At 38.9% G+C, this 24,769-nt stretch overlaps 1 protein-coding gene across 3 annotated transcripts in view; it reads left to right on the plus strand.

Annotated features, from left to right (window-relative positions):
- RNASEH2B (ribonuclease H2 subunit B) overlaps positions 1–24,769 on the plus strand; it is a 47,349-nt gene that overhangs the window by 13,839 nt on the left and 8,741 nt on the right. For 2 of the 3 annotated variants that reach the window (XM_065678296.1, XM_065678295.1), the window contains exons 3-9: positions 2,471–2,578; positions 4,801–4,877; positions 7,510–7,630; positions 14,992–15,056; positions 16,268–16,373; positions 19,378–19,456; positions 20,384–20,426. In XM_065678296.1, coding sequence (XP_065534368.1) covers positions 2,471–2,578; positions 4,801–4,877; positions 7,510–7,630; positions 14,992–15,056; positions 16,268–16,373; positions 19,378–19,456; positions 20,384–20,426 — 599 coding nt within the window. Of the gene's footprint in view, positions 1–2,470; positions 2,579–4,800; positions 4,878–7,509; positions 7,631–14,991; positions 15,057–16,267; positions 16,374–19,377; positions 19,457–20,383; positions 20,427–24,177; positions 24,291–24,769 lie in introns of all 3 variants that reach the window. The other variant, XR_010612422.1, reaches the window with a different exon arrangement.

The following is a 24,769-nucleotide window of genomic DNA, read 5'->3' on the forward strand; positions in this document are numbered from 1 at the left end:
ACATTGGAAAGACCAGCAAATGCAGGCAATATAATGACGCTACCATCCCTCAGCTATTTTCTGCTAGACAAATTGTTCTTTTTGTCAAGGATTCGTTATTACTGAATAATGTAATAATTGGAGTATGAGGGATTGCAACAGAAACTTGCAGTAAGCCTTTGTTAGGGTTAAAATACTTTGTTTGAAAACCACATTTCATGTTGTTTGGTTTTTTTCCTTTTCATAGGCTCATTTGTTTTCTGTAGACTTAAGTTGTATGGTTTTGTTTTGAAATTAACTGCTTCTATTTATATATGTTTAACTAAAGTCTTCAGGTACATATTAATGTTTCAGTATAGTAACTGCTACTTGTTCTTGAAAGGGGAAAATAATTGAAAACAATAGATATAAAATGTGAACTCATTTATTCATCGTGATACCTGCTTTTTGAATGCTTAGATTTGCAGTGGGAATATGTAGCCACAGATATTTTCCACCTGCCGTGTTATATTGGCTCTAATCTGCTATGTTTTTAAAACCATGGATATTAATTTGCTTTTCTCTGTGGAAGAAGAAATCTATTTACCTTGTGGAATCAGAGATCTTGGGAAAGGTTTCTGGGGAAAACCTAAAGTATAATTGTCTGGGTGTGTTCCTTTAGAATTTACAGGAGCTTATTTATAGACCTGCAAAACCTTTCAGTTATGTAGACCATTATAAGTATAGGGTCTGAAAATGGAAGGACTGAGAACACCCTATTAATGTATTTTCCTTACATGTGTGTCTAACAGATGAGTTGTTGATGCCAGATATTGTATAAATGCACACTGAAGAACTTGGCACAGTAGAATTCATGTGAACCACTTTATTAAATAAAAGTATGCATGGTCCTTTTTTTAGACAGGTAAAAAGGACTATATTTTTATCCCCAACAAAGACTATAAACTCGGGTTTAGCTTGCAGTTCAGAAGTACCACAAGATGCATTTTTAAAAGTGCTGAACTAAAAGAAAGGAAATAACAATACCACAAAACTTAGGCAACTCACTGAAGTGGTAAAGTTATGAGCAAAGCTGCTCATTCTCAAAGCTGTTTTTTCTCCATCCTCTGGAGTTTCTGTCTAATGACACTGCTGGGAACCTGTGGTGACTGGTGACTGTCCTTTTAACGAAAGAAAGTAAATTAAGAAGCTGAAGTTAGGCAATATTAGTCCCTTTCCTAAAATTTTGTAGCTCATCACTGCATTTGGCTAGCATGCTCACTGGTAGGAGTCTTAAGTTGTTTAGTGAGCTCTTCTGTGAGCAGTTTGATGTCTGGTACTGATCAAACTATGGTGTAGACCCTTGCTGAGAAGCATGTGGTAATGATTGAAATCTGTGCTCCCCCTCTTATCTAGTTTTCACTTCTCTCCTCCCCAAAAGAAAAATTAGAACTGAAAGAAAGAGAGAACTAAAAGAAAAAGAGAACTAAAATTATCTCCTTAGGTGAGGTTAAACATCTGGTCAGTCTTTCGGATAAAGGGGGAAAAAAGCATTATCAGTCATTTTGGGGAAGGAATGTGTTTGCCCAATTTAGCTGACATGCCTCCACCCTTAGGGATCTCTGCAGACTGAGAACAGCAGTGCTGGCGTCAGCTTGCAGGGGCTTACACTGAGACATTTTAGAGCCAGCAAGTCAGTGCAGCTTTGCAATTTATGTGTTTTGAGCAGGACTGCCATGTTGCAGTTGTTCTTGAAGTTGGATTGGCAACCAAGGCAGGACCAGTCCAGCCACAGATGCAGCTGACCAAATTTCAGTGGCCCCTTCTGTAGTTCTGGCAGCTTTCTGGTTTAAATATGGAAAACACAATCCTGTTCACAACATATTTGTCACCCTTTTTATTATAACCCAGCACTAATGTGAAATGGCAGAGCTGTGCTATAGGGTGGCCTAAAATAAAGCTTTGCTTTCCAAAGTATCAAGATTCTGATGGGCATTTTGAAGCAACTTTTTAGCTTCCTAGTTCACCTTATTTGTCTACCTATACTGAGCCATTTGCAGTCCATTTTGATGCACACAAAAAATAGATGTAAAATTGCCACTTTAATGTTTGAGGCTTTTGTTCCCCTAGCCTAGAGCCTGATATCTTGAAGACAAACATAATGGAAGGAGCAAGTATTTTCTTGTTTTCCACCTTTCCCCTTCAGTACAGAGACAAAAGCTGATTTCTTGAGTGATTTTGATTTGTGTTTGGATCAAAGGCCTTGTTTTGTAAGATGAACTATTCGCACATCTTATTTATTGATTCAAATTCAGTTTGGTTTATAAAGCTAGTAAATGAACATCTGTATATAATAGTTTTCTTTGTCTGAGCTTTCTTTGTAGTGAGTTTATGTAGAATGTGTGTATGTTTGAGTGTCTGTATGTATATAAGGCACATTCTTCAGACATACTGGGTATTCTTTTGATTTTTGTGAAAGCTTACAAACACAAACCAGATTTCTTTTCAACAGGGGAAGCAACCCTTTACTTATTCAATAGTGGTGCACAGCAGCTGTTTGAAGTTAAAGCTTTTCATGAGGAAAATCGTTCCTGGTTTATAGGTCAGACTGTTCAACAAGGTGAGAAATATAATGTATCCTTCTCCCAACTGTAACTAATGTTCATACAAAGGCCTTTCCTCTCTCTTCTAGTAAATTTACAGGTGTTTTTCCGAGTTGTTTGGGGCATGCTGCATCACATCCCCACCTTCTGACACACTCATTTGCCATCTGGATTTAACCAGGGCTGGGAGCTTTGTGGTCTCTCTTTAAAAGGCTGCCTTTGGCAGCCTCAATTAGACAGATGTTCATTTGTCTTTGGGGCGGAGGGGAGGTCATTCAATTATATTTAAACTGAAGTGCCATAAAATACTTAGCTTGCCTTGTCAATCACACCAGAAAGTCTTCTCCGTAAGTAAAATACGTGTTATCCTACGGGGGGGGGGGGGGGGGGGGGGGGAAGGGCTGGGGGGCCGTAGCTCTGAGTGGTGTGTTAGAGCTCCAAGCATTGGAATGTATGGTCTTGCTTTCTTTTAGTTACTTCTGTAGTCCCCTGTGTGAGTGCTGGTGTCTCAAGATAGGTTTGCTGTTTAAAGGTGCCATGTCAGTGTTTGGTCTGAAGTAAGCTCTTTTATAACATCCTAGTCATTCTCTGATCCTACCTTGCTTTTCTGAAAATGTGGAGGAAACTTGTGTAACTGTTTGTGACAGCTTTAGCAATCCTTTATCAGTAAGGATGTTATTTCAGTAGTGTTTCCCTGATGGCATGTCCATAGACCAAGTAATAAATATTAATTCAGGAGACGAAAGTATATTTATTTTATCCTTTTTAACTAGAACCATTTTTAGTAATAAATAAAAGCAACCCCACCAGACATATGCGTTCTTTAACCGTAATATCCCAAAGCGTGTGTTAACTTTTAAACATCCTCTGCAGGCGCATATAGCAATGCAAGCGGTATGTCTGTGAGCTTTTCCTTGCTCCATCTGGGTGTGAGCCAAAAGACCAGGTCTGCTCCCTGCTCCAAATTATGTCCACATTGTATTCTCCCCCTCCCTTTCTAACCTCTGTTTTGGCCCTTGGGAAACAGTTGCCTTAGGGAATCATCACCAGAGTTTTCTTTAAAACATACAGGGAGGGGGAAATTGTTCGTGAATGTCAAGCTGCTGCATCTCTGAAACAGTCAGGGGAAGAACTACACAAAAAACCTGACTGTTTGCAAATTGTCTTATGTGCAGAGGCCAGAGGTCTTTGTACACCTATAGTGAGTCCGAACTCTTCAGAACAAATAAAAATACCTCTTCCTAAAGGTACAGTGGAAAGCATTTAAATGAAAGCTTTGAGAAAGTGACTGGTGTTTCTGTAAGTAGTCCTGATGCTTGTTTTGCCTAATGCTTGCTTTGCCTCATGCAGTGCATCATGTTAGCAATGCAGGTGTTAGCTTTGTCCAGACCGTGTTCTTCCTACCGCATCTTTTGTTAGTTTTAGGGCTATTGCAAGATAATGCACTTTTCTTTAATTATCTTAATCATGTGATTTAAAACAAAAGAAAAATTACATTTACTTGCTTTTGGTTTGCTAATTAATGTCAAATTGTCATCAATTATTTGGTCTTATTAGTGAATTTCCTTGATGTTACATTGTTTCCAATTATCTACAATTATACAAAAAGCCTGGCTAAGCCATTGGCCTACAATGAGGTCCAGATGGGCCGAGGTGTCTGTTTCAGTGGGAAACCAACTTCTTCCTTTTGTGTAACTTTGAATACAACATACTGAGCCATATTTTCTGATTTATTTAAGTTTATTTTGTTCTGTTAGGAGATTGCATGCAGATTCTCCCCATACAGATGAGAGGCATATCTAACTTAACTAGCTCTTGAAATTCTTTCTTGCCCTGCCTACCTTTTCAGCCAGCACAGTGTTGCCTTGCCCAGTGTTTGAGGTGGAGTATACTGTATATACCTGGCATCTAAAACCAAGTTTCTGTTACACCCAAATCTCCCAATAGAGGGCACCTTCAATTTTGCTGGTTTTAGTATAGTCAAGAAAAAGGCAAAACTAAGAGTGCTTGAAGCCAGCAGACCTGTAGTGGAGCTTGTTGTTCGGTTTGGCAGGGTTGAGAACTTTTAGTGTAAAATCACAAAGACTGTTTTCCTGACCATTTATTAAAATACTGAAATACTAAAAAAACCCAACAAAATCTCTTCTTCTTGTCCACACTCCTGAAAAACATTAAAAAAGAAAAATTAATATATTAAGCTTTTTGGTACTAAGCTTACTCTTACATATCTGTCACTTAGATGGGCGCCTGCTGTTTGTTACACCGATGGACCCCTTATTTCTGATACTTTACTACCTCATAAAGGCAGACAAGGAGGTAAGCCTGCTTTATTTTTTCACTGGAATTCTTAGGAGAAAACATTATTTCTGTCTTCATCTTCTGCAGAAGTTGTGTTAATTTTACAAAGAGAGGTTTCCATAATAATGGAAATTTAATTTGCATTTAAAGCAGAGATACCCACCCTAGAATTTCTTTTTTATTTGCATGAAGTGTTTTTTGTCAATAAAGTATATTCCAGGAGTCAGCTTCCAGTATCAGCAAATTCTGATCATCTCCTTTTTAAGAGAAACAGAGAATCTCTATTGCCCTTTTGTGAGTGCCTATCCCAGAACTACTGAATTTTAAATTATGAGATGTCATTAGAGTAAAACAAACCAGTGCCCTTTTTAGGCATCAGTAGATGAGTAATTTTGGGGAAGAAGAGAAAAAGAAAGAAGAATTTGGGTGCTATGGAGAAAAAGAAGAAACATTTCTATGGCAATTTGAACTTAAAAGGAAACACTGCCTTCTCAGAAGCAGTATTTGTAGAGATGCTGTATCAGCAACAGGATGCTCAAGTGTCCAAAAGTTGTATAATTGATAAATGGCTTAATTGGATTTATCATGGGTATGGCAAAAGCTCCTTAAACTTCTGAAGTTTATCAAAAGGCATAGACAAAGTTATTGATTTATGGCTTATAATCTGCCAGTGGTAAAAAGGACATAAAATAAAATGTACATGTTGATCCTTGGGTTTTTTCTTTTTCATAGAGGCAGTAAATTCACTCTATGTGTCCTAAGAGTTTTTTGCTCTAATAGCACTTCCTATGAGGTTGTTTGTTGTTTTGTGCTTTAGACTGCAAGTGGCGAATGCAAGAGAAAATTTTTATATGGTGAAGAAATAAAGTCCTACTACACTTTTGTAATAGTAACCTATTGTTCTGACATTATTTTTAAATTATTTATGGTATAGGATGTGCAAATATATTCTGGTTTTTTGTGGTCTGTTCCTTCTTCAGGATGGCCCATCAGAAGTCATTTCACAAGGAATAGTTCAGCTCATTCTCTAGGCATTCTGCTCTCTTCGAATTCAGCATCCACTTAAAGCTTTATACCAAACCCTAAATTAGGGAAGCAGTAAGTGTCCTCTGTTTATGTGGTAAAGTGTTGAGGTAGCCTGAGTAAAGAACAACTGCTGCTGTTTCTGTACCTGGGAAGCATTGTTTACCGCCCTTTACTTTCTTGGTACATTGTTTTCTAGGTTTTCCGGTTTTCTAGGCCAGGCATGATGCCAGATAAATGCCATAGAGCTGTTCTGAGTCCTAAATCAGGGCAAATGCATTCCTGCTGTGCCCTGCCTAAGTTAGCCTTTTAGTTTTTTAGTAAAGGGAAATCTTGAGGATTGTGTTGCAGACACTTCGTGCAGGACAAGCTTGAATGCAGCACAGTCACTTGGCTTGAACTAGTGGGTGTCAGAGTACCCACTGGGTGTGTTAGGATCATCCTTTGCACCATTCTTTGGTTTTGATAGTGTGAAGAAGGGTTGCTTAATGTGTCTTTTGCGCAGAGCCATCTCCTATCCAGCAGGTTTTCTTGGCTTAGTATCTCTTCTACTGCACAATGTAAATGTGGCTGTCTTGTTTTGGGACACAAGCAAGGTTTGTGCAGGTAAGTTACCTGTAGGAAACAGTCTATTCCAGCTTTTTTTCTGCATCTTACAATATTCTTTTTGCCATTGTTATTGTGCCTTTTCTTTTTCAGGAGAAAAAAAACTTACAATACTTTCTGATGTGGTTTGGGGTTTGTTTCTTTTTTGTTGTTGTTGTTAGTTTGTTTGGGGTTTGCTTGTTTTTTATTGTGATTTGACAATGGATGGTTACTTTTATTAAGCCTCTGACTGTCCAGCAAGAGGATTAATGAATAGTGAAAGCAGTATACCCAAGTGGGTTTTTTTCATGCTGACCAGTACAATGACTTCAGCTTTGGCTCCTGAGACCATGCACTCTCTAAGGATGGAGAGCTCACTGAGTCTTTGTACTGATGCGCTAAAGGATCTTTCCAAAGGGAAGGCTGCCAGTTGTGCCAAACAGTGCTGAATGATTATGCATTGTTTGGCAACGGCAGAATTTGTTTGATGATTCTGTCATGTGTGGGGCTATTTAAGTTGTGCCAAAATCACTTTATATACATACTCTGGCCAAACTGGAATTGACTTTGCAGAGGTGAAAGGTTAATACTGTGTTCCAGAAGCTGCCCTGCTCCTTTGAGAATTATCTTTATGGAAGGAGAAGCAAAATTTGAATGGAAGCTGTGACACTGGATTTAATCCAACAGGTTTTGATCTAAAATGCTATTGGCACACACTGACTACTGTGTCTTGTGTCATCTTCCAAAAAATCCCACTGTACTTCACATTAGTTTCTCCCAGTGTTGTTTTAAATTTGGTCTTTTAAGTGCAGTAGTTGAAGAGTTCAGCATTTTTCAGGTATTTACTGGTTTGAAATACATATTTATAGCTTGCTTTGTAATCAGTTTCTGATTGTGTCATGTGTTACCATTCAAAATACGATCTTCTTTAAATCCTTTTTAATGCCATGGCCATTGAATGCATATGTATTTCTATATAAGTGTAGTGTGTATATGTGTCTTAACATTATAATAACGCTATATAATCCCTTTGTGTTTTCAGCAACAAGGAAAGTTTCAGCCACTCGATCAAGTTGTGCTAGACGCAGACTATCCTAGCTGCCCACTGGTGCTGAAGTGTGCAGATGTTAAGCAGTACATACATCATATAACAGAAGTAAAAGGTGAAAAAAAGGGGCTGGGGCAAATTAAAAAAAAAAAAATCACTTCATTACAAGATAGATTTAAATACTGGGTTTTGCTTTACCAAACACCCAGAGTGCTGAATGCAGCTGTACTTTAAGAACAGATGTTTAAGCTTAGAAATTGTCATTGCAGTATTGTGAATAGTAATGTGTGGATCTCAGATTATCTAACTAAAATACTTGTGCAGTCTTGTTGCACAATACTTGTGCAATTCGTGTCATAAAAATGATAAAATGATCGAAGTTCTCTTCTTGACATACCGTATGTGTTGTGAAGTTTCTTTGCCTTTTGATGAAAGTTTTACAACTCTCTCAATTCTTTACAAAGTGTTGGATGGTCTGGTGTGGAAGGAGTTAACCATTGTCCAGTTAGCTTTCTTCTCCCTTTTTTGCAAGGCATTAAAATGATGAGTAGGGAAAAGCTGAAAAAGAGGGAACATGCTGCTGAGAAAGGAGACTTTTTTTAAAAAATAAAAAAAAATAATTTTTAGTCCTCTGCCCTGCGGAGAAGGACTTGAAGGACTTGGGGGTGTTGGTCGATGAGAAAAAGAATATGAGCCGGCTTCAGTGTGAGCTCGCAGCCCAGAAAGCCAACCATATCCTGGGCTGCATCAAAAGGAGCGTGACCAGCAGGTCGAAGGAGGTGATCCTGCCCCTCTGCTCTGCTCTTGTGTGACCTCACCTGGAGTATTGTGTGCAGTTCTGGTGTCCTCAACATAAAAAGGACATGGAAATGTTGGAACAAGTCCAGAGGAGGGCCACGAGGATGATCAGGGGACTGGAGCACCTCCCATGTGAAGACAGGCTGAGAAAGTTGGGGCTGTTCAGCCTGGAGAAGAGAAGGCTGCATGGAGACCTCATAGCAGCCTTCCAGTATCTGAAGGGGGGGCTATAGGGATGCTGGGGATATATTATTCATTAGGGACTGTAGTGACAGGACAAGGGGTAATGGGTTAAAACTTAAACAGGGGAAGTTTAGATTGGGTATAAGGAAGAAGTTCTTTACTGTGAGGGTGGTGAGGCACTGGAATTGGTTGCCCAAGGAAGTTGTGAATGCTTCGTCCCTGACGGTGTTCAAGGCCAGGTTGGACGGAGCCTTTGGTGGCATGGTTTAGTGGGAGGTGTCCCTGCCCTTGGCAGGGGGCTTGGAACTAGATGGTCTTTAGGTCCTTTCCAACCCTAACTATTCTGTGATTCTACTTAGGCTGACAACTATATGCACACATAAATAAGTTGTCACTACAACATCTGTACAGTAAAGTCCTGAAGGATTAGCCTAATTGCTTCATTGAATCTGTCTTAATGAATACATTTGTATCTATCTCAGGATTCATTATTTCCTTCAATTCAGTGTGTGAGAGAGAAAACCTAAATGGAAAAAATCAGCACAGTATCAATTCTGTGCATAGATTCCTAAACCTTTGCCCAGAATACACTTTGGTATGGGGTCTTTTATTTTGTTTGAGTACAATATATGTTTTCTAGGGAAGAGGAAGTAGCACTGCATAATTTTTGCAGCTTGGCAGACCTGTGGAAGATACAGGACCTCAGGTTTTAAATTCAGTCCTTTAAAGACCATTCTCCTTATGCATGCTGACTTCCTGATAGGGCATGGAAATTTCCCTACACACAGATGGGAAGTCTACAGAAGGAAATACAGGAGTCTAAGAACATGGAATTTACCACCAAATGCAGAACAGCTAAGGTGCCTTACACATGTAGAATGCCTCCAGGGAGTTGGAAGTACACAGAACAGAAGCCAGAAACATTAGGAATTTGTTTTCATGAAGCACTCTGCCCTCGATATATACAAGAAAAAATATTTAGGTAATATGCAGATAATTGGGAAGTGGCTAAGAAAGGTGATGGAAGAATGAAAACCTTGCTGAGAAGTAAAACACCAGACCTCTTTATTGCTATCTACAACATCGATAAGGAGGGTGCTGTAGTTTTTTCCTGAAAGATTTAGATGCACAAGTTTAAATATTTCCAGTACAATATGGTGCATATCATAATGTAATGTAGGGCAATTGTCTTCCCCAGAAAATTGATTTGAACTTTAGGGCAGGACGTTTCCATGGAAAATGGTCACTTTAACAAGAAGAAAACAAGAAATCTGGGCAGCAAGACTGTTGTTACATTCTTGCTGGTACTGTGGTAGTTGGAATTATGTGCTGTTGTGATACTCCTGTATTTCCAAAAGAACCTTCAGAAAACGTTTGGTTACATTCAGTATCACTGGGAGCAGGGAACCTTTTTCTTTGGTTAAGGTCTGACTTTATAGAAGACTTCCTTGAAACAGATGCATCTGAACTGCAGTACCGCTTTTGCCTTCCCACGAAGTGAGAAGTGTTTCCAGTAATAACTATTATTAAGCTTTTAGGCAATTGTTGTGCCCTACAACTTGTCTAACACTGTGTAAGGAGCTAGGGGTGAGAGAAGGAGTACTAACCTTCTGTGCACCCATCTGAGAAGGTGAAAAATTATGCCAGATCCTCTTGGCTATCAAACTAAGAAGAATCCTACAGGAATGTAGGACAAGGTCTGGATTGTTTTTCTGAAGGGGCACTTCGTCCAAACAACACTGCTGCCTTTGGGCTATATTTATGTTCCCTTCATAACAGCAAAGTAAAAAAAAAAAAAAAATATATATATATATATATATATATAAGTGCTGTAGACAAGGTCTTGTGTCTTGGCCTAACCTCTGTACCCATTCTGAAACCGTATATGCAGTTGTTATCCATCAGAGCATCCCCTGAAAAACAGTATTCTGTTAGACGTAGTAAAAATGCTTTACTGCTTGTTTTTTGCATTAGTATTTTTAATAATGTATTATATACACCCGTAAGTTTGTGTCATTTTGCCAGCAAATTATATTAACTGTTAAAGGAGTTATGTTCACTTCCGTTTTTTGTTTTGAAATGTAAGGTAAAATTTGGTCACCTTTCTGTTCAATCCACTTCTATGTGTTTCATATTCTTATGTCTTTTATTGCCTGTAAAAAGTACCAATATGACTAGGGTACTCTTTTCTAGCTCTGGGATCTGTTATCCACTTGGTAGCCTTTCTTGTTTAAGGATTAAGGTTTTAGGGCAAAAAGTATCTTTTGTGCTGAGTTTTCTGCCCCTCTGTGCTGTTTGGCAGAGCTTAACAATGTATTTATTTCATTTTTAATTACATCTTAAGGCACATAACATCTGTCTAACAAATTTTTACCCTAGAGCGCTTGCAGTTTACAGTTACTGAATTAGCAGAGAGTCCACCTTCCCTGGCCTCAGTGTTGAAGGGCACTGAAAATCCATTTTGCTGGATTAAATTCCGAGTTACCTGTTTAGTAGCTGGGGAAAGGGTGTGTTACAGCTCACTAAATCTGGGTGAGGCAGGTTGTTTGCTAATGAATTTAAACACTGGGTGTGAAATGCAGTTGAGAAGGTTGAAGAAAAGGTTATGAATTCCAGTTCTAGACTGTTACTCTTTGTTTCATTTTGCGAGGCAAAAACTGTACTGTGATCTTGTCTGATGTGATTAACATGAAGAGCCAAGAAAACTTACCTGATTAGAATAACTAAGTAATATTGCCAAGCTTGTATTCCCAGAAGGTAGGGAAAAAGGGGCCATATGAGTTTCAGCGTTATGGAAAACACTGAGAAAATGGATGTTAAAATGTGCTTTAGGCAGTTTGCTCAACAATACATCAGGGAAACTTCGAAGTCTACATAGCGATTACCCGATCATGAACATATTATTTAATTGTAGAACCACTTATATTCCATCTGTATTTCTCAAACCCAATCTTTCCAGATGTCTCAGACCAGTTTTATAGGCACCAGACACATTAGGGAACAAAAGGCTTTCCAATATATACTCACATTATCAAACATAGTCGCTAACTCTCACCAATACCAAATGTGCATCACATGTTAAATCCACGTTCCAATATTGAATCCTTTTGTCAGCAGTTTGTGACTTTCATAACTCACTTTAATTCTTCAGAGGTCTCAAATATTGTCAGTTCTGAGAGTTTAATAGTCAAAACTGTCAAGCACACAAAATATTTTCAAACAAAGTGATCTCTGAAGGGTTCAGTGTAATTATTTTTCACATGTTTTAATGAAAATGGCTTCACAGTTCTATGTTTCCTTTCCCTAACTGAGTCACTCTGAATCATGCTGTTGTGGGGGAGTCTGCCTGGGAATCTGGACTGGAATTACTTTTCAGCGTGAGTTTTGGGGGATGATGACTGGAGGGATGTTCCTTACTCAAACTTTCTTAGGTAAGAAAGGAATCCATGAATCAGACTCACTGTACTTGGACCCAAACCGTGTTAGCTCTTTGAGAAGCAGGTTCAGGTATCCAGAATGTCTCCCCCATATTTTGCTTCTTTCAGAGTCATTTAGAAGCTTCTAAATCCTAAAGGCTCCAGCCAGCAATGTCACAGCTAATTACTCTACCTGCAGCTCATCATCTTCATTAATCAGTGTATATTGGTGGTCTTTTCCTTTTTGCTCTGAAGAAGTTTTGCATTATGATCTTCTACAACTGTTGAGATGTTTTTAAACTTTAGCTTGTAAACAGCTTTCCTCAACCTCTCCATACTCCCTACCATGGATACACAAAGAGCACATAATAGTTGGCTATTCGAATGCCATTTGAAAGAGCCAAGATAAAGCCAAATAAAGAAATGCTGAAGTAACCATAACTAATACCTTGTTGTTTGTAAGAGCAGAAGGAAACTTCGTGAGCTGAGCATTGGAATATGATATTGGATCAGTAAATGACACGGAACAAATGTAGGTATTTATGGGAATGGTATACAGGAGATTAAAACTTACTGAAATACCTGTTAGAGTCTTTCCTGTGAAATCTTATTAGGCATTTCATTCCATTTCTAAAATGTAACTTTCTATGAATTAATATTAAGTTTTTTATACTGAAATTTCCATGAGCCTTTGTAATTTTTTCTTTACCTCGGCATCATGAACTCGCATATCTCCAGATAGCTGATCACATGTGACTAGCAAGTGTTACGCGCACAAGTCCGTGGGACCTGATGAAATCCATCCGCGGGTCCTGAAGGAGCTGGCGAATGAAGTTGCTAAGCCACTGGCCATCATATTTGAAAAATCATGGCAGTCAGGGGAAGTTCCCAACGACTGGAAAAAGGGAAATATAACCCCCTTTTTCAAGAAGGGGAAAATGGAAGACCTGGGGAATTACAGACCAGTCAGTCTCACCTCTGTGCCTGGAAAAATCTTGGAGCACATTCTCCTGGACAGCATGCTAAGGCACATGAAAAACAACAAGGTGCTTGGTGATAGCCAGCATGGCTTCACTAAGGGGAAATCCTGCCTGGCCAATTTGGTGGCTTCTATGATGGGGCTACAGAACTGATGGATAAGGGTAAAGCAGTTGATGTCATCTACCTGGACTTGTGCAAAGCGTTTGACACTGTCCCACACGACATCCTTCTCTCTAAATTGGAGAGATATCAATTTGATGGATGGACCGCTCGGTGGATAAAGAACTGGCTGGACAGCCACACACAAAGAGTTATGGTCAATGGCTCGATGTCCAGCTGGAGACCGGTAACGAGTGGTGTCCCTCAGGGATCGGTGTTGGGACCGGTCTTGTTTAACATCTTCGTCGTTGATATGGACAGTGGGATTGAGTGCGCCCTCAGCAAGTTTGACGATGACACCAAGCTGTGTGGTCCGGTTGATACGCTGGAGGGAAGGGATGCCATGCAGAGGGACCTTGACACGCTTGTGAGGTGGGCTGATGCCAACCTTATGAAGTTCAACCACGACAAGTGCAAGGTCCTACACCTGGGTCGGAGCAATCCCAGGCACAGCTACAGGTTGGGCAGAGATTCAGAGCAGCCCTGCAGAGAAGGACTTGGGGGTGCTGGTCGATGAGAAAATGAGTCAGCAGTGTGCGCTCACAGCCCAGAAAGCCAACCGTATCCTGGGCTGCATCAAAAGGAGCGTGACCAGCAGGTCGAAGGAGGTGATCCTGCCCCTCTACTCTGCTCTTGTGAGACCTCCCCTGGAGTATTGTGTGCAGTTCTGGTGTCCTCAACATAAAAAGGACATGGAACTGTTGGAACAAGTCCAGAGGAGGGCCACGAGGATGATCAGGGGCCTGGAGCACCTCCTGTATGAAGACAGGCTGAGGAAGTTGGGGCTGTTCAGCCTGGAGAAGAGAAGGCTGCGTGGAGACCTCACAGCAGCCTTCCAGTACCTGAAGGGGGCCTATAGGAATGCTGGGGAGGGACTCTTCGTCAGGGACTGTAGTGACAGGACAAGGGGTAACAGGTTAAAACTTAAACAGGGGAAGTTTAGATTGGATATAAGGAGGAAATTCTTCCCTGTTAGGGTGGTGAGACACTGGAATGGGTTGCCCAGGGAGGTTGTGAGTGCTCCATCCCTGGCAGTGTTCAAGGCCAGGTTGGATGAAGCCTTGTGTGGGATGGTTTAGTGTGAGGTGTCCCTGTCCGTGGCAGGGGGGTTGGAACTAGATGATCTTGAGGTCCTTTCCAACTCTAATTATTCTGTGATTCTATGATACCCTAGTTATCACAGGGGAAACACTTCTGAAATTCTTATATCATTGAGTTAATTTATATTGCTCAATAAATCATAAATGAATCGTGTACTTCCTCCCACAAGGAGTGTGTTTCACTGTTTTTGGATTCTGTATTTTCTTTTGACATGATACTAAACTGTGTAAAAAGGGGAATAGAAGTAAAACTTCTGCTTTAGTCACACTGTGAAATGAGAGGGGAGAACTGATAGGAAAAGTGTTCACTGGAACTGTGAATGGTTTATCTTCATAACCAGCTCTCTGTCCTGGCCCCTTACTAGGTGCTGGAATTCAGTAAGTGAAGATTTAAGATAATATGTTGTGGGGTTTTTTGTTTTATGGGCTTTTTTTTTTTTTTTTTTTAAAGCTGTTATGGAACCATCATTTTATATTGTGAACTGTGCACTTAAGGTGACCAGTTTGGAGACACATGGCAGTGAAGGTCTGGCAAACTACAAGAAGAGTCTTAGTGAATTCAGGCAGCCCAAGATTACACATAAATAAATAAAACATCTGCTTGGCTTGGTTGTGGCCTAATTACAGAATTGTCAAAGTGTTCAGACTTGTGCATATCAGCCCAGTCTGTTTATTTTTCCACGTTCCCAATATTTTTGAAACTTATTGCCCTGATATCAAACATGTGCGAGCTGCAAATTAAGTTTCATGGTGTATCTACAACTTAAAAGACTTTAAATGTATTGAAAATGCAGTTCAAACCATTTATGACTTTCTTACCATTACTTATGTTTTCTCAGAGATTGGCAGCCAGAAATTCCACAAATACAGCCAAGAGAAGACACTGAAGTGGCTAAAGAAAAAGGTATTCTGTTTCTCTTTTTGCTTTAAAAATTGCTTTATGTTTAAAATGAAAATGCTTATTAACTTGTCCATATCTGCTTTTGAGCCATGTGGTGTGCCTAAGTTCAAGGTTTGTGTCCTGTGCAGGAAGGAGAGTCGTAACAGTGAAGTTGTTGCACTTGTGAATGTGATGAGATATTAAAGAAATGGAAAGTTTGTTACATTTCTCTTTCTGACATGCTGGCATAAAAGGGATTCATGGAGTAAAGGGAGGCACAAGAAGCAGCTGAAATTCAGCTTATTGCTGTATTCGTTAGGCTTTGCATAAGGTGAGGGGCTTTGTCTTTTGTTTTGTCCACTTCACAGATGAGCTAGAGGAGAGCTTTGACTACTGCAGCTTTTAAATTCTGACATGCATTAAAGCTGGACAGAAATGCCTTGGTTTTGTGCTGCAAATGGGTTTCCTCATAAAGTTTTGGCAGAGTCTCTCAGGATGGTCCTGGTATGGTTGCTTTTGCCCTGATCCAAGAGGTCTGTATATTATGTAGAAAATAAGCTAGTGTTACAGCAAAGCTTGATTGTGGTCTGTATTTTGGTATAAAGGAGGTGAATCTCCTTTTACGCACATGCTTGTGCCCCTATTATGGTGCCACTTTGTAAAAAAGATTGTATGCATCACATGATACAAGGAAACCTTCTCACTTAAATTAGTTAATGGAAGCACAAAATCTGGTCTACTTTCTGCAATGATGAGGAGTGGGGATATCTTACTTTGCAATGAGTATCTGAATATTTGCATTTAAGCGGGTACCTGTTTGTATTGTTGAAAATGTCTTCTGCCAGTTACCTCTCTCTTAGATCCAGTGCCTCGTAAAGTCCTTAATCTTTGACTTCCTCCAGGACTGCCTTTGCAATCCAGCTGAGCTCAGCCATTCTCTGTTCTCCAACGAGGTGTATTTCTCACCTGTGTAGTCATGGCTGTTGCCTCTGAGTAGCTCGGCTCATCTTAGGGTGCTCCAAAACTGTTGCCAAGGCAACATCTTCGAAGACACAATAGGTTTTTTGAGTTCTTTGAGCTCATATGCTAGTTATTACAAATGTATATTAAATTTCACCACAGCCTGTAACTTGAGTGTTTTATATGCTTGAAATAAAATTACAAGAGCTTTGTCACTGCATTAACATGTGCATAACAACACTGATACAGACATTTCATTCTGTGGTTTCCTATAGGTCAGTCAAACAGTGAAAGCACTTAAAAGCAACAATATAACCGTAGGTGAAAGGGTATATGCAGCTACATTTATCAGCAGTAAACAGATCACAGATACTGAAGAAGGTAAGAAAACTAAACATTGTAATGAATTCCATTTTTTGTGAAGTCCCATAGGTGGAGATAAAACATGATTAGTCAAATGTATTGAAATTGGCCTTTGCAGTAAATTTATTCCTCGTACAGAAAATTCCATATATGTTGTGACTGTGTCAGCTGTGTCAACAACAATTGTTGACTTTTCTGAGTTCTTTGGTGTCTTCATTGGGTGACATTGTAATTAGTGGTAGGTCTCAGCCAGGGTTTGTTTAGCTTCTAAGTTCAAGGAGAAGACTTTCTGCTCAGTGAAATGTGCTGAAGTGTTTCGCTAAACTGAGACTGTCTTGAACAGTAGGACAGATGCTTATAATAATATGAGTATCTATCCCATAAGTTTCTCTGTATTAGAACAGAGTTCTTTTTTATTGTTATTTTTATTAGCATTCAAATACCCTTCATAGGATTCTCCAAAAAGAGAAGTGTTCTTAGGAAGTCATAGTCACAGAGGAAAAGCTCCTGCTCTGAACATTACTTTATGTGACAAATGTATAGAATACACAAAGGGCAAAACCTTTAATAATATGTGTATTAAGTTGTCCTGATGTTGACAATCCTGGTACCCAAAAGTCTGTAGTGATCCTGTATGCTTCTAGTCACCTTTTCCCTGGGGAGGGCAGTGTACTGAATGTTAATGGTATATGAGTGTAGAGAAACCTGAAAATAGAATAAATTCTTTGAATGTTAATGAAAAATTAGAAAAGTTTAGAATAAGATGAACAAAAGAAAGTTATTTCTTATTATGGAGACATTCAGAAGTCTGCATGCTGTTGAAAAATAAGTAGAAACAAAGCAACTTGCTGACAAAGTGGAAAATGAGTTACCAAGTAAAGATATCAAAGGAAACAACATAAATGGGATTTAAGAGGCAACTAGACAGTTTTATAGAACAGAGATTGTAATATATGGTTTTTAAAAAGGGGCAAAGCTGCAAAACTTGTGACTTTAACTTTACAGTAGCTTTTCATCCTTTTTCTACCCCCATTTTTTTAAAGAAAGGGAAAATCACCCTAACAGCAACCATCTTGATTATGCTTAAATTACTTTATCTCTGAAATTTATAATTAGCTTATCTGCAGTGTTTTTTTCATGCCTGGATATAACAGTCTTTTTAAAACCCTTTTTCAGTTTTTAAATCTAAAGAGCAGCACTGAAATAGTGAATACTAGCAGTTAAAAGTAGGTAAGTTTTGGGGGCAGCCACTCTGTATGTAGCAAGGTGAATGACAGGAAGTCAAATGGACCTTACTCAACACTTATTTTTAATCAGACTAATTTTCTTGTCTGATCCTTTCACTGCCATGACAGTGCAATTTATTTCTGTAGAGATTGCTTTCATAGGGGTATTACAAAATTTCAGTACCTTATAAATAGATGGGTGTATGTAGTTAGCATCTGCAGACATTGTAGGGCAAAAATCTCGGAGGATATAATGAGTGCTAATGGGGAAGGAAGGGGAGGTTTAACATATGAGACCTGAATATTTCATTCAGAAGACAAAGAAGGCAGGTACACAAGTATTCCTGATTTTTGACAGGAGGTTAATAACAAAGTAAGGCTAGGGTGAGAATACAAACTCCCTAGAAGGCAAACAGTAGTATTTTTGAATTGGTAAAGGAAGTCAGTGAAGATTGCTTCAAGGGAGAAATGTAAAGAGAATGGATTCTTTATTTAGTACAAAATAATAGCAGTTGACTTGGGCTCACCATTCAGTGTCATGATGTAAAGAGTGAAATGATGGGAATATTTTTCTTAATCAATAAATTGGACATATTAAGTGCTGAGGTGAAATTCTCTCTTGGATTGGAATTATTTCTTTTTCTCTCCTGACCCCAAAGTGGGTGTAGGGAGTGATAAATCCTTGAGGAATCTAAACAGTGGAGAAAGTAGAAGTGCAGATAGGAGATACTAAGATTTTGATGTCAGTATAGTTGAAATGCATGTACTGGTGTCAGTTTGTTAATTCTTTCTGCTTCAGTGCCAGTTTGCATTGGGCTTTTTAGGGTTTTTTTCTTTTTGAAAAAAGGAAACTGCCTGGCACAGAAAACACAGTTCTTGACCACCCTGAGGCTAGTTTACCGTATGCTTCTGAACTCTTCAAGTGCGTAGGCATATGAACAGATAGAGCTGTCCTATTGTAGGTGAAGTTCAGAGGTGAGCTTTTGGCTGAATGTCTGTCTGGCAAATACTTCCTATGCATGGGTGCTGTTACTCCCTAGCAGCCCCAATAATAGCAAGTTTAAAAGATCCAGCCTGTGATCAGTAAGTACTTGTGTAGAACGTGACCGGAAAAGATCTGGTTTAGGACTTTATGTTTTAAAAGGGTCACTTTTTTTTTTCCAGTTGCTCCGAAAAATGTTTGTAGCAGGAGTGCCCTGTACTGAAAACAGTTTCTAGTAGTTCGTATTTCCACAGATAATTATCCCATCTTGTCAGTGATGTTTAGATAGTCCTTGGCATTTTCTGTAAAGTACTGAAATTAAGTACAAAAGACTTTGAAATAGACTCGTTGTCTCATCTAATTGTTTTCAGTTGAAGCCAAAAAATGTACTTTAGTACTGAAGCCCTTGCCAAATAATTGTAAGATCCAGATGCTTTAAAATTAATGATTGTGTGTTCTGTTGAGTCAGCTTTTTACTTTTGCAGGTTTTTAAAATTTAATTTCTTTGGAAAAATACATGATATCTAGTATGTGCAGTAAGTGAACAGCTTTTGTAAAGTACAAACAGCAGATATTAATAACATGTGCTGACAAAGTGAGTGTCGTAAGTCTACTTTTTAAATAAACCTACAAGTGTCATATAACATAAACTACTCGACACAGAGAACCATCACAGTGTATCCATTAGAAGTCTCTTACTATTAATTCAACCTTAAGATTTATGGTAGCACATGCAACATGGCGAAGGCAACGTGACTGTATAATGTGAATGTTCTTTTTCATCTGCTTTTCATTCCCTGCCCTGGTCCTGAAGACTATGTACGCTATGCCCATGGGTTAATATCAGAATATATTCCTGAAGATCTGAGTAAAGAGTTGTTAAAATACTTAGGGTAAGTATCATTCCAGCTAGCTGCTAGTTTTATAAGCAGTGCATTAATGTCCTTTGGTCAGTGCTGTTCAATTACTGGGATTTGTTCATCATGGTTGCGATGAATAACACTATAAGCTTGTGTTTGCCACACTTTAAATGTGGGTTTTTTCCCAAATGTTGATAATGCCTTTCTGTTGTGCCTATGATGGGCTGTAAGAGAGATGTGATATGAAAGTCTGATATGTCTGTTACTACAGTTGTATCATGAAACCCTGAGCAGTGTATCTCGTTTTAAACAAAGTGGGAAGGAAATCCAAAGACTTGCAGCAGTTTGTCCAGAACTGTCAAGTACAAGCAGCAGAGCCAAGAGCAGAATCCTCATCCCCAGTCTTCTTTCCTTTTCCCTATTTGCTCAGTGCTGCTGGGGTTTGACTTCATATATCTAACCCGTGTTAGTTTATATTTAAATCTGGAAGGTGAGCCAGCATCCTCACCCTGGTGTTCTCTGCCAGCAGCAGCCTTTGCTTGGAGCATCACTGGGACCCTGCACCTGTCCCTCAGTTCAGCTCTGTTCAAAGGATTGTGTTATAGTGGCCTATGGAAAAATGTGCAATTTGCAGCTTGAAGTCCCATAGCTTAACTGTTTCATGGAAGAGATATTACGTGCTTTATAATACCATCTTACTAATAGGCAAGGTTTTCAAAAGTAAGGTGGAGTTCTGTTTTGTTTGCCAGATCTAAGAACTTTTAAAAGAGCCTATGTTTCTGTAATGGTGCCTGGCTCTGTTTTAGTTATCTAATATAGAGTCCATGAGCTTTTTTTGCAAATGCATGCCATGTGTGAGCAGCTGATAACCAAAGCAGACTTTATGGGGAAGGAATTATAAGCTTTAGGTTGTGCAGTCCAGCCGTCTTAATTTATAACTTAAAATCTTTTGTTCTACAGGCTCCCAGAACTTAAAAGCCCAGCAGCGGAGCCACCATTGAAGGTAGGAGAATACTGAGATATTGACAGATGTGTTGTAAGCTAATTACTCTGAATTATTATTAGAACTACACTAGGCCAAGCGCTGGGTACAATACAATAAGTAGGTTGGCCTTGCGAAAAGCTGGTCTGAAATAACATGAGAAATTTACCATGTATTTAATTTTTTTATAAGAAATATTTTGTTTGGTTTTCCTGTTTAGAAAAGGGGAGAGAAAGAGACATATTTTATGTCTCTCTTTTTTGTTTTGGTCAGCAGTCTTTTCATACATGTTTTGCTTATTCAGTTTTACTAAGGTGGATGTGACAATATGACCTCATAGGCTTTCTTTCATATGTAATTTATGAGGACCCTGAAAGGGATCTCTTGGGTTTCCAGAACATTTCCAGAAAACCATGTTGGATAATCTTCTACACTGACCATTCTTCAGTCTAAATTTCATTAGGACTTTCTTATTTCCATTACTTCTCTTGGAAGACTGTTCTATAACCTCATTTCTCTGATTCTTAGAAACCTTTCTGTAAATTCCACCTTGAATTTATTCATGGCCAGTTTGTTCCCTCGCACTTCCATGCTAGCATTGTCTTTTAACTTTTTAATTGAAACGGCTGTTTTCCCTCCCTATCTTTTCTTAATGTGTAAAAGGAAAACATATATCCCTTCAGTTTCATTTTGTGAGGCCAAACTTGGTTGTGTGAGATAGGTTCTTCATTCGCTCATCACTGCAGGAACATTTCTTTACTCCTGTTCCAAGATGTAATCAATTGTTTCAAAGCAGGTGACCAGAATCATAAGTAAGTATTCATGATAAAACCTTTACTGGTACAATATGATAGCATTCTTCCCTTCTTGTCTTAACTGGAAGTACTTCATCTCATTACATCTTAGAGTCCCATTTGCTTCTATTACTGTGTGATGTACCAGATAGCTCACAATCCTGCTGTGAATGATTAGGATACACAGGTGGGGTTTTTTTCTCCACTGCAATTTTCAGTTGATCAGCATTCAGATTTACAAGAAAATCATGCTGTTAGTTGCTGTGTTCGTGACCTTGTACTTCTGTGCATTTCGTCTGTTTTTAAAGTTTCTAGTCGTGAAGGTTCTCTGGCTTTTTCTTCACTGTGATAAAGCTCTTTAGGCACTCATGGTGTACATTCAGTAAATGTAAGCATGCTGTTATCTTTAACAATTAATGAAGATTTTGAATAGATGTTGTTCATGGCACTCCGCTAGTAATCTCCATCCAATCCAATGCCATTTCTTTCTTCATTCTTTGGCTTTGTTTCCCTTTTACCCAGTTTCTTACCTATCTTAAAATTCTTATGCAGTCTTTGTTTTCTATAATTTCAGTTGCTTAAGTGCCACCATGTCAAGTCCTCTGGCAATCCTTCATGTTTCTGTCACCAGAAAACATCTTATCTTTAAGGAAACAAAATATTAGTAGGCATTACCTACGTTTAGTTTTCAATTACTGTACATCTTCAGTTATTCTTCCTTCTTTAGCTTTTTCTCCCTCTCTCCATTCTGCTGAGGCCTACTACCACTTTTTCCTCCTCCTTATGTACAGATGGGTGTTTGGCTATTCTGCCACATTATGGTCCCTGCTTGATAGAACAGTTGCCAGGTTTTGCTCTGGACTTGTGATTTCTGAGGCAGTCTCCCAACAGTGTCAGCATACTGAGTTTTACTTCTGTCTTGAATAGAGTGATTTCTATTCTCTTTTCTGCCCTTGTGTTTAACCTCTTCATCTCTACTGAAAACAATTTACTGAGGCAAAGGATTTATTCCATTTTGGGGCTACACATAGATTAGCCTTAAAATCTATCCAATCCTTACTGTATAGCAGCTTCACTTTTTCTTTTTTGTTTCCCTTTTTGCCTCTGTGGCTAAACAACCTTCTACTATTTGTTTTAATTTCCTTGCCAAGGTCTAACTCAGCTTGACTTTTTGGCAGTTCTCACTTAATCCCAATATTACCTGACCCGTAAAACAAATTTTGGTTTTTGGCAGTCTTTTTTCTCATTCATTGTAGAATTCTGCTTACTCTTAAAATCCTTTTTTTTGGGGGGGTGGGGTGGGTGGGTATATGTGTGCATCTGTGTGAGCAAGGGGTAACATTCGTATGATCAAAGGACTAGGAAGCTTGCTGTATGAGGAAAGGCTGAGAGAACTGAGAGCCTTCTAGAGAATAGAAGACCATGTTCCAATATATAAAGGGTGGCTACAAAGAAGATGGAGACTCCCTTTTTACAAGGAGTCACATGGAAAAGATGGGGGATAATGGGCACAAGTTACTTATCTGACTGGACACAAGAGGAAAGGTTTTCATAGTGAGAACAATCAGCCATTGGAATGAACTCCCTAGGAAGTGATGGATTCTTCAGTGTTGGATACTTTTAAGATACAGTAGGACAGGGTGCTGAGGTATCTAGTCTAGGTCATGTTTTGCCTAGAAGGGTTTGATCAGATGATCCTTGAAGTCCCTCCAACCTGGTATTCTATGATATAGTTTAGTCTGAGAAGCTTTTTCAAGATTTTTCACCTGGGTTGAAGTAAAAGAGTCAAAATCACTTCCGTTTTTTTCTTTTACATTCCAAGTGTCTTCCTCAAGGGGGACATCAAGTGCCTTTGCTTTGGCTTACGGAAGTAAGTTATATGGTTTGTGAAGTTTGCCCCTTTAGAATCAAAACCCTCACTTTTGATTATCCTTTCTCTTTAATTTAAACCGAGGCACCCTGTGTCTACAGAAACTAGATTACTTACTACACCGACCTTTCCTGCAATGTCCCTGCTACTTACTGAAACAAAGTCTAAAATAACTTAATTTCTGGCCGGTTCAGTGACTGTTCTGCTAAGCAGTACGTCAGCTAGCACATGCAGGAATAATTGGGCCCTACTGTTATTAATAGCATTTGTTCTCCAATGTATATCAATGGATGTAAGTTATTTCCATGTGGTTGGACAGTTGTCCTGGCTGCACAGTTACTTGGCCCTTTGATTCAGTTAAGAATTATCTTTATGCATTGTAAGAAATATTAAATGCACATCAGGAGCCAACTGATATTCATTAACCATATAAGCATGTTGCAACAAGTATATTAAACTACATGTGATGTACATTACATATTATGTATGAATCACTTTTATACCATTGGGATAGTTCTGAGAATCTATTTTTAAAAATAGTTTTATTTCAGCAGCTTGGTTACAGAGGAAATGAGGCTTAGAACTGTTCGGTTGTTGGGCAGTGAAATCTTGCTGAGGATCTGATTAATATCCAGAGCACTGACCAGGGTGTGTGTGATGCTTCTGTGTTTAAGTCTTTGCAACTTCAGAGATTAAAACTCCTGTTTATTTCAGAGTCTCAGAGGAGCGAGGCGGGCTTGTACACTGGAACCTATAGTCTCCTTCAGACCATTTTTATTCACTTGCATTGATATTTCTGTTCATGAAAGTAAGGTTTATTGATAGACCTAGTATAGGCTTAATGTAGATAAAGAAGGGTCTAACATGTATTTCCTGTTATGGTAAAGTAATTGCATGTTTAGAAATCATGTTAAAATAAATTCTTAAGGGAGGAGAGATTTAGAAACGTCAGTGATTAACAGAAAAGCTACAAGAGATTCTCTTGTACTGGGTAATAGTAAACTGGGTACAGCCTAGATTCTGTGATCTAATGATTAAACCAAAATTACATGTTCTGTGTATTAATTGTAAGCCATTGATGTTGTGTTGTAATTGTCATACTGTCCAGTGTCAGCACAGGGAGCCTGGCCACTGGCAGATGATGAGAGACATCTACAAAGAGTATGTAGGCTCTGCTACAACTAAACAGCAAACATTTTGCTGGAGCACAAACATTTTGTTGTAAGTTTTAAAAACTTGTTTATCAGATTCCAAAAAGGGAAGAATAGTAATTATTCATTAGATTGTCATTTGAAAATGTAATCACAGCACAGTAAACAGCCCCCTAGAGAGGCTGATCCAGATCCCATTGAAATCAAAAGAAAAGGCTGCTGTTGGATGTGGTTCTAACAGCTGAGAAATCTAAGCTGCAGACCTGGCTTCTGTGCCAAAGGGAGAGAGGGAGGGGGGAAAGAGAGAGAGAGATCGCAAGCACCATAAACAAAATGAATAAAACAGGATCTTAAAATGTATGGTACCGTCCAAGTTGCTTGCAAAATCACTCTCTTTGGCACAAGAACTAGGAAGGCCACAGTTTAGATTTCACAGGATATTAAGGACATGGTAGTAATATCAGATATATAATAATAATGAAAATAGTGTTGTAAAATACTATATACTTTTTTTCCCTTTTGGAAACATACCAGGAAGTTTTCACCTTT

This window comes from Lathamus discolor, chromosome 4, assembly GCF_037157495.1.
Source record: "Lathamus discolor isolate bLatDis1 chromosome 4, bLatDis1.hap1, whole genome shotgun sequence".
In the NCBI taxonomy this organism is placed as follows: domain Eukaryota; kingdom Metazoa; phylum Chordata; class Aves; order Psittaciformes; family Psittacidae; genus Lathamus; species Lathamus discolor.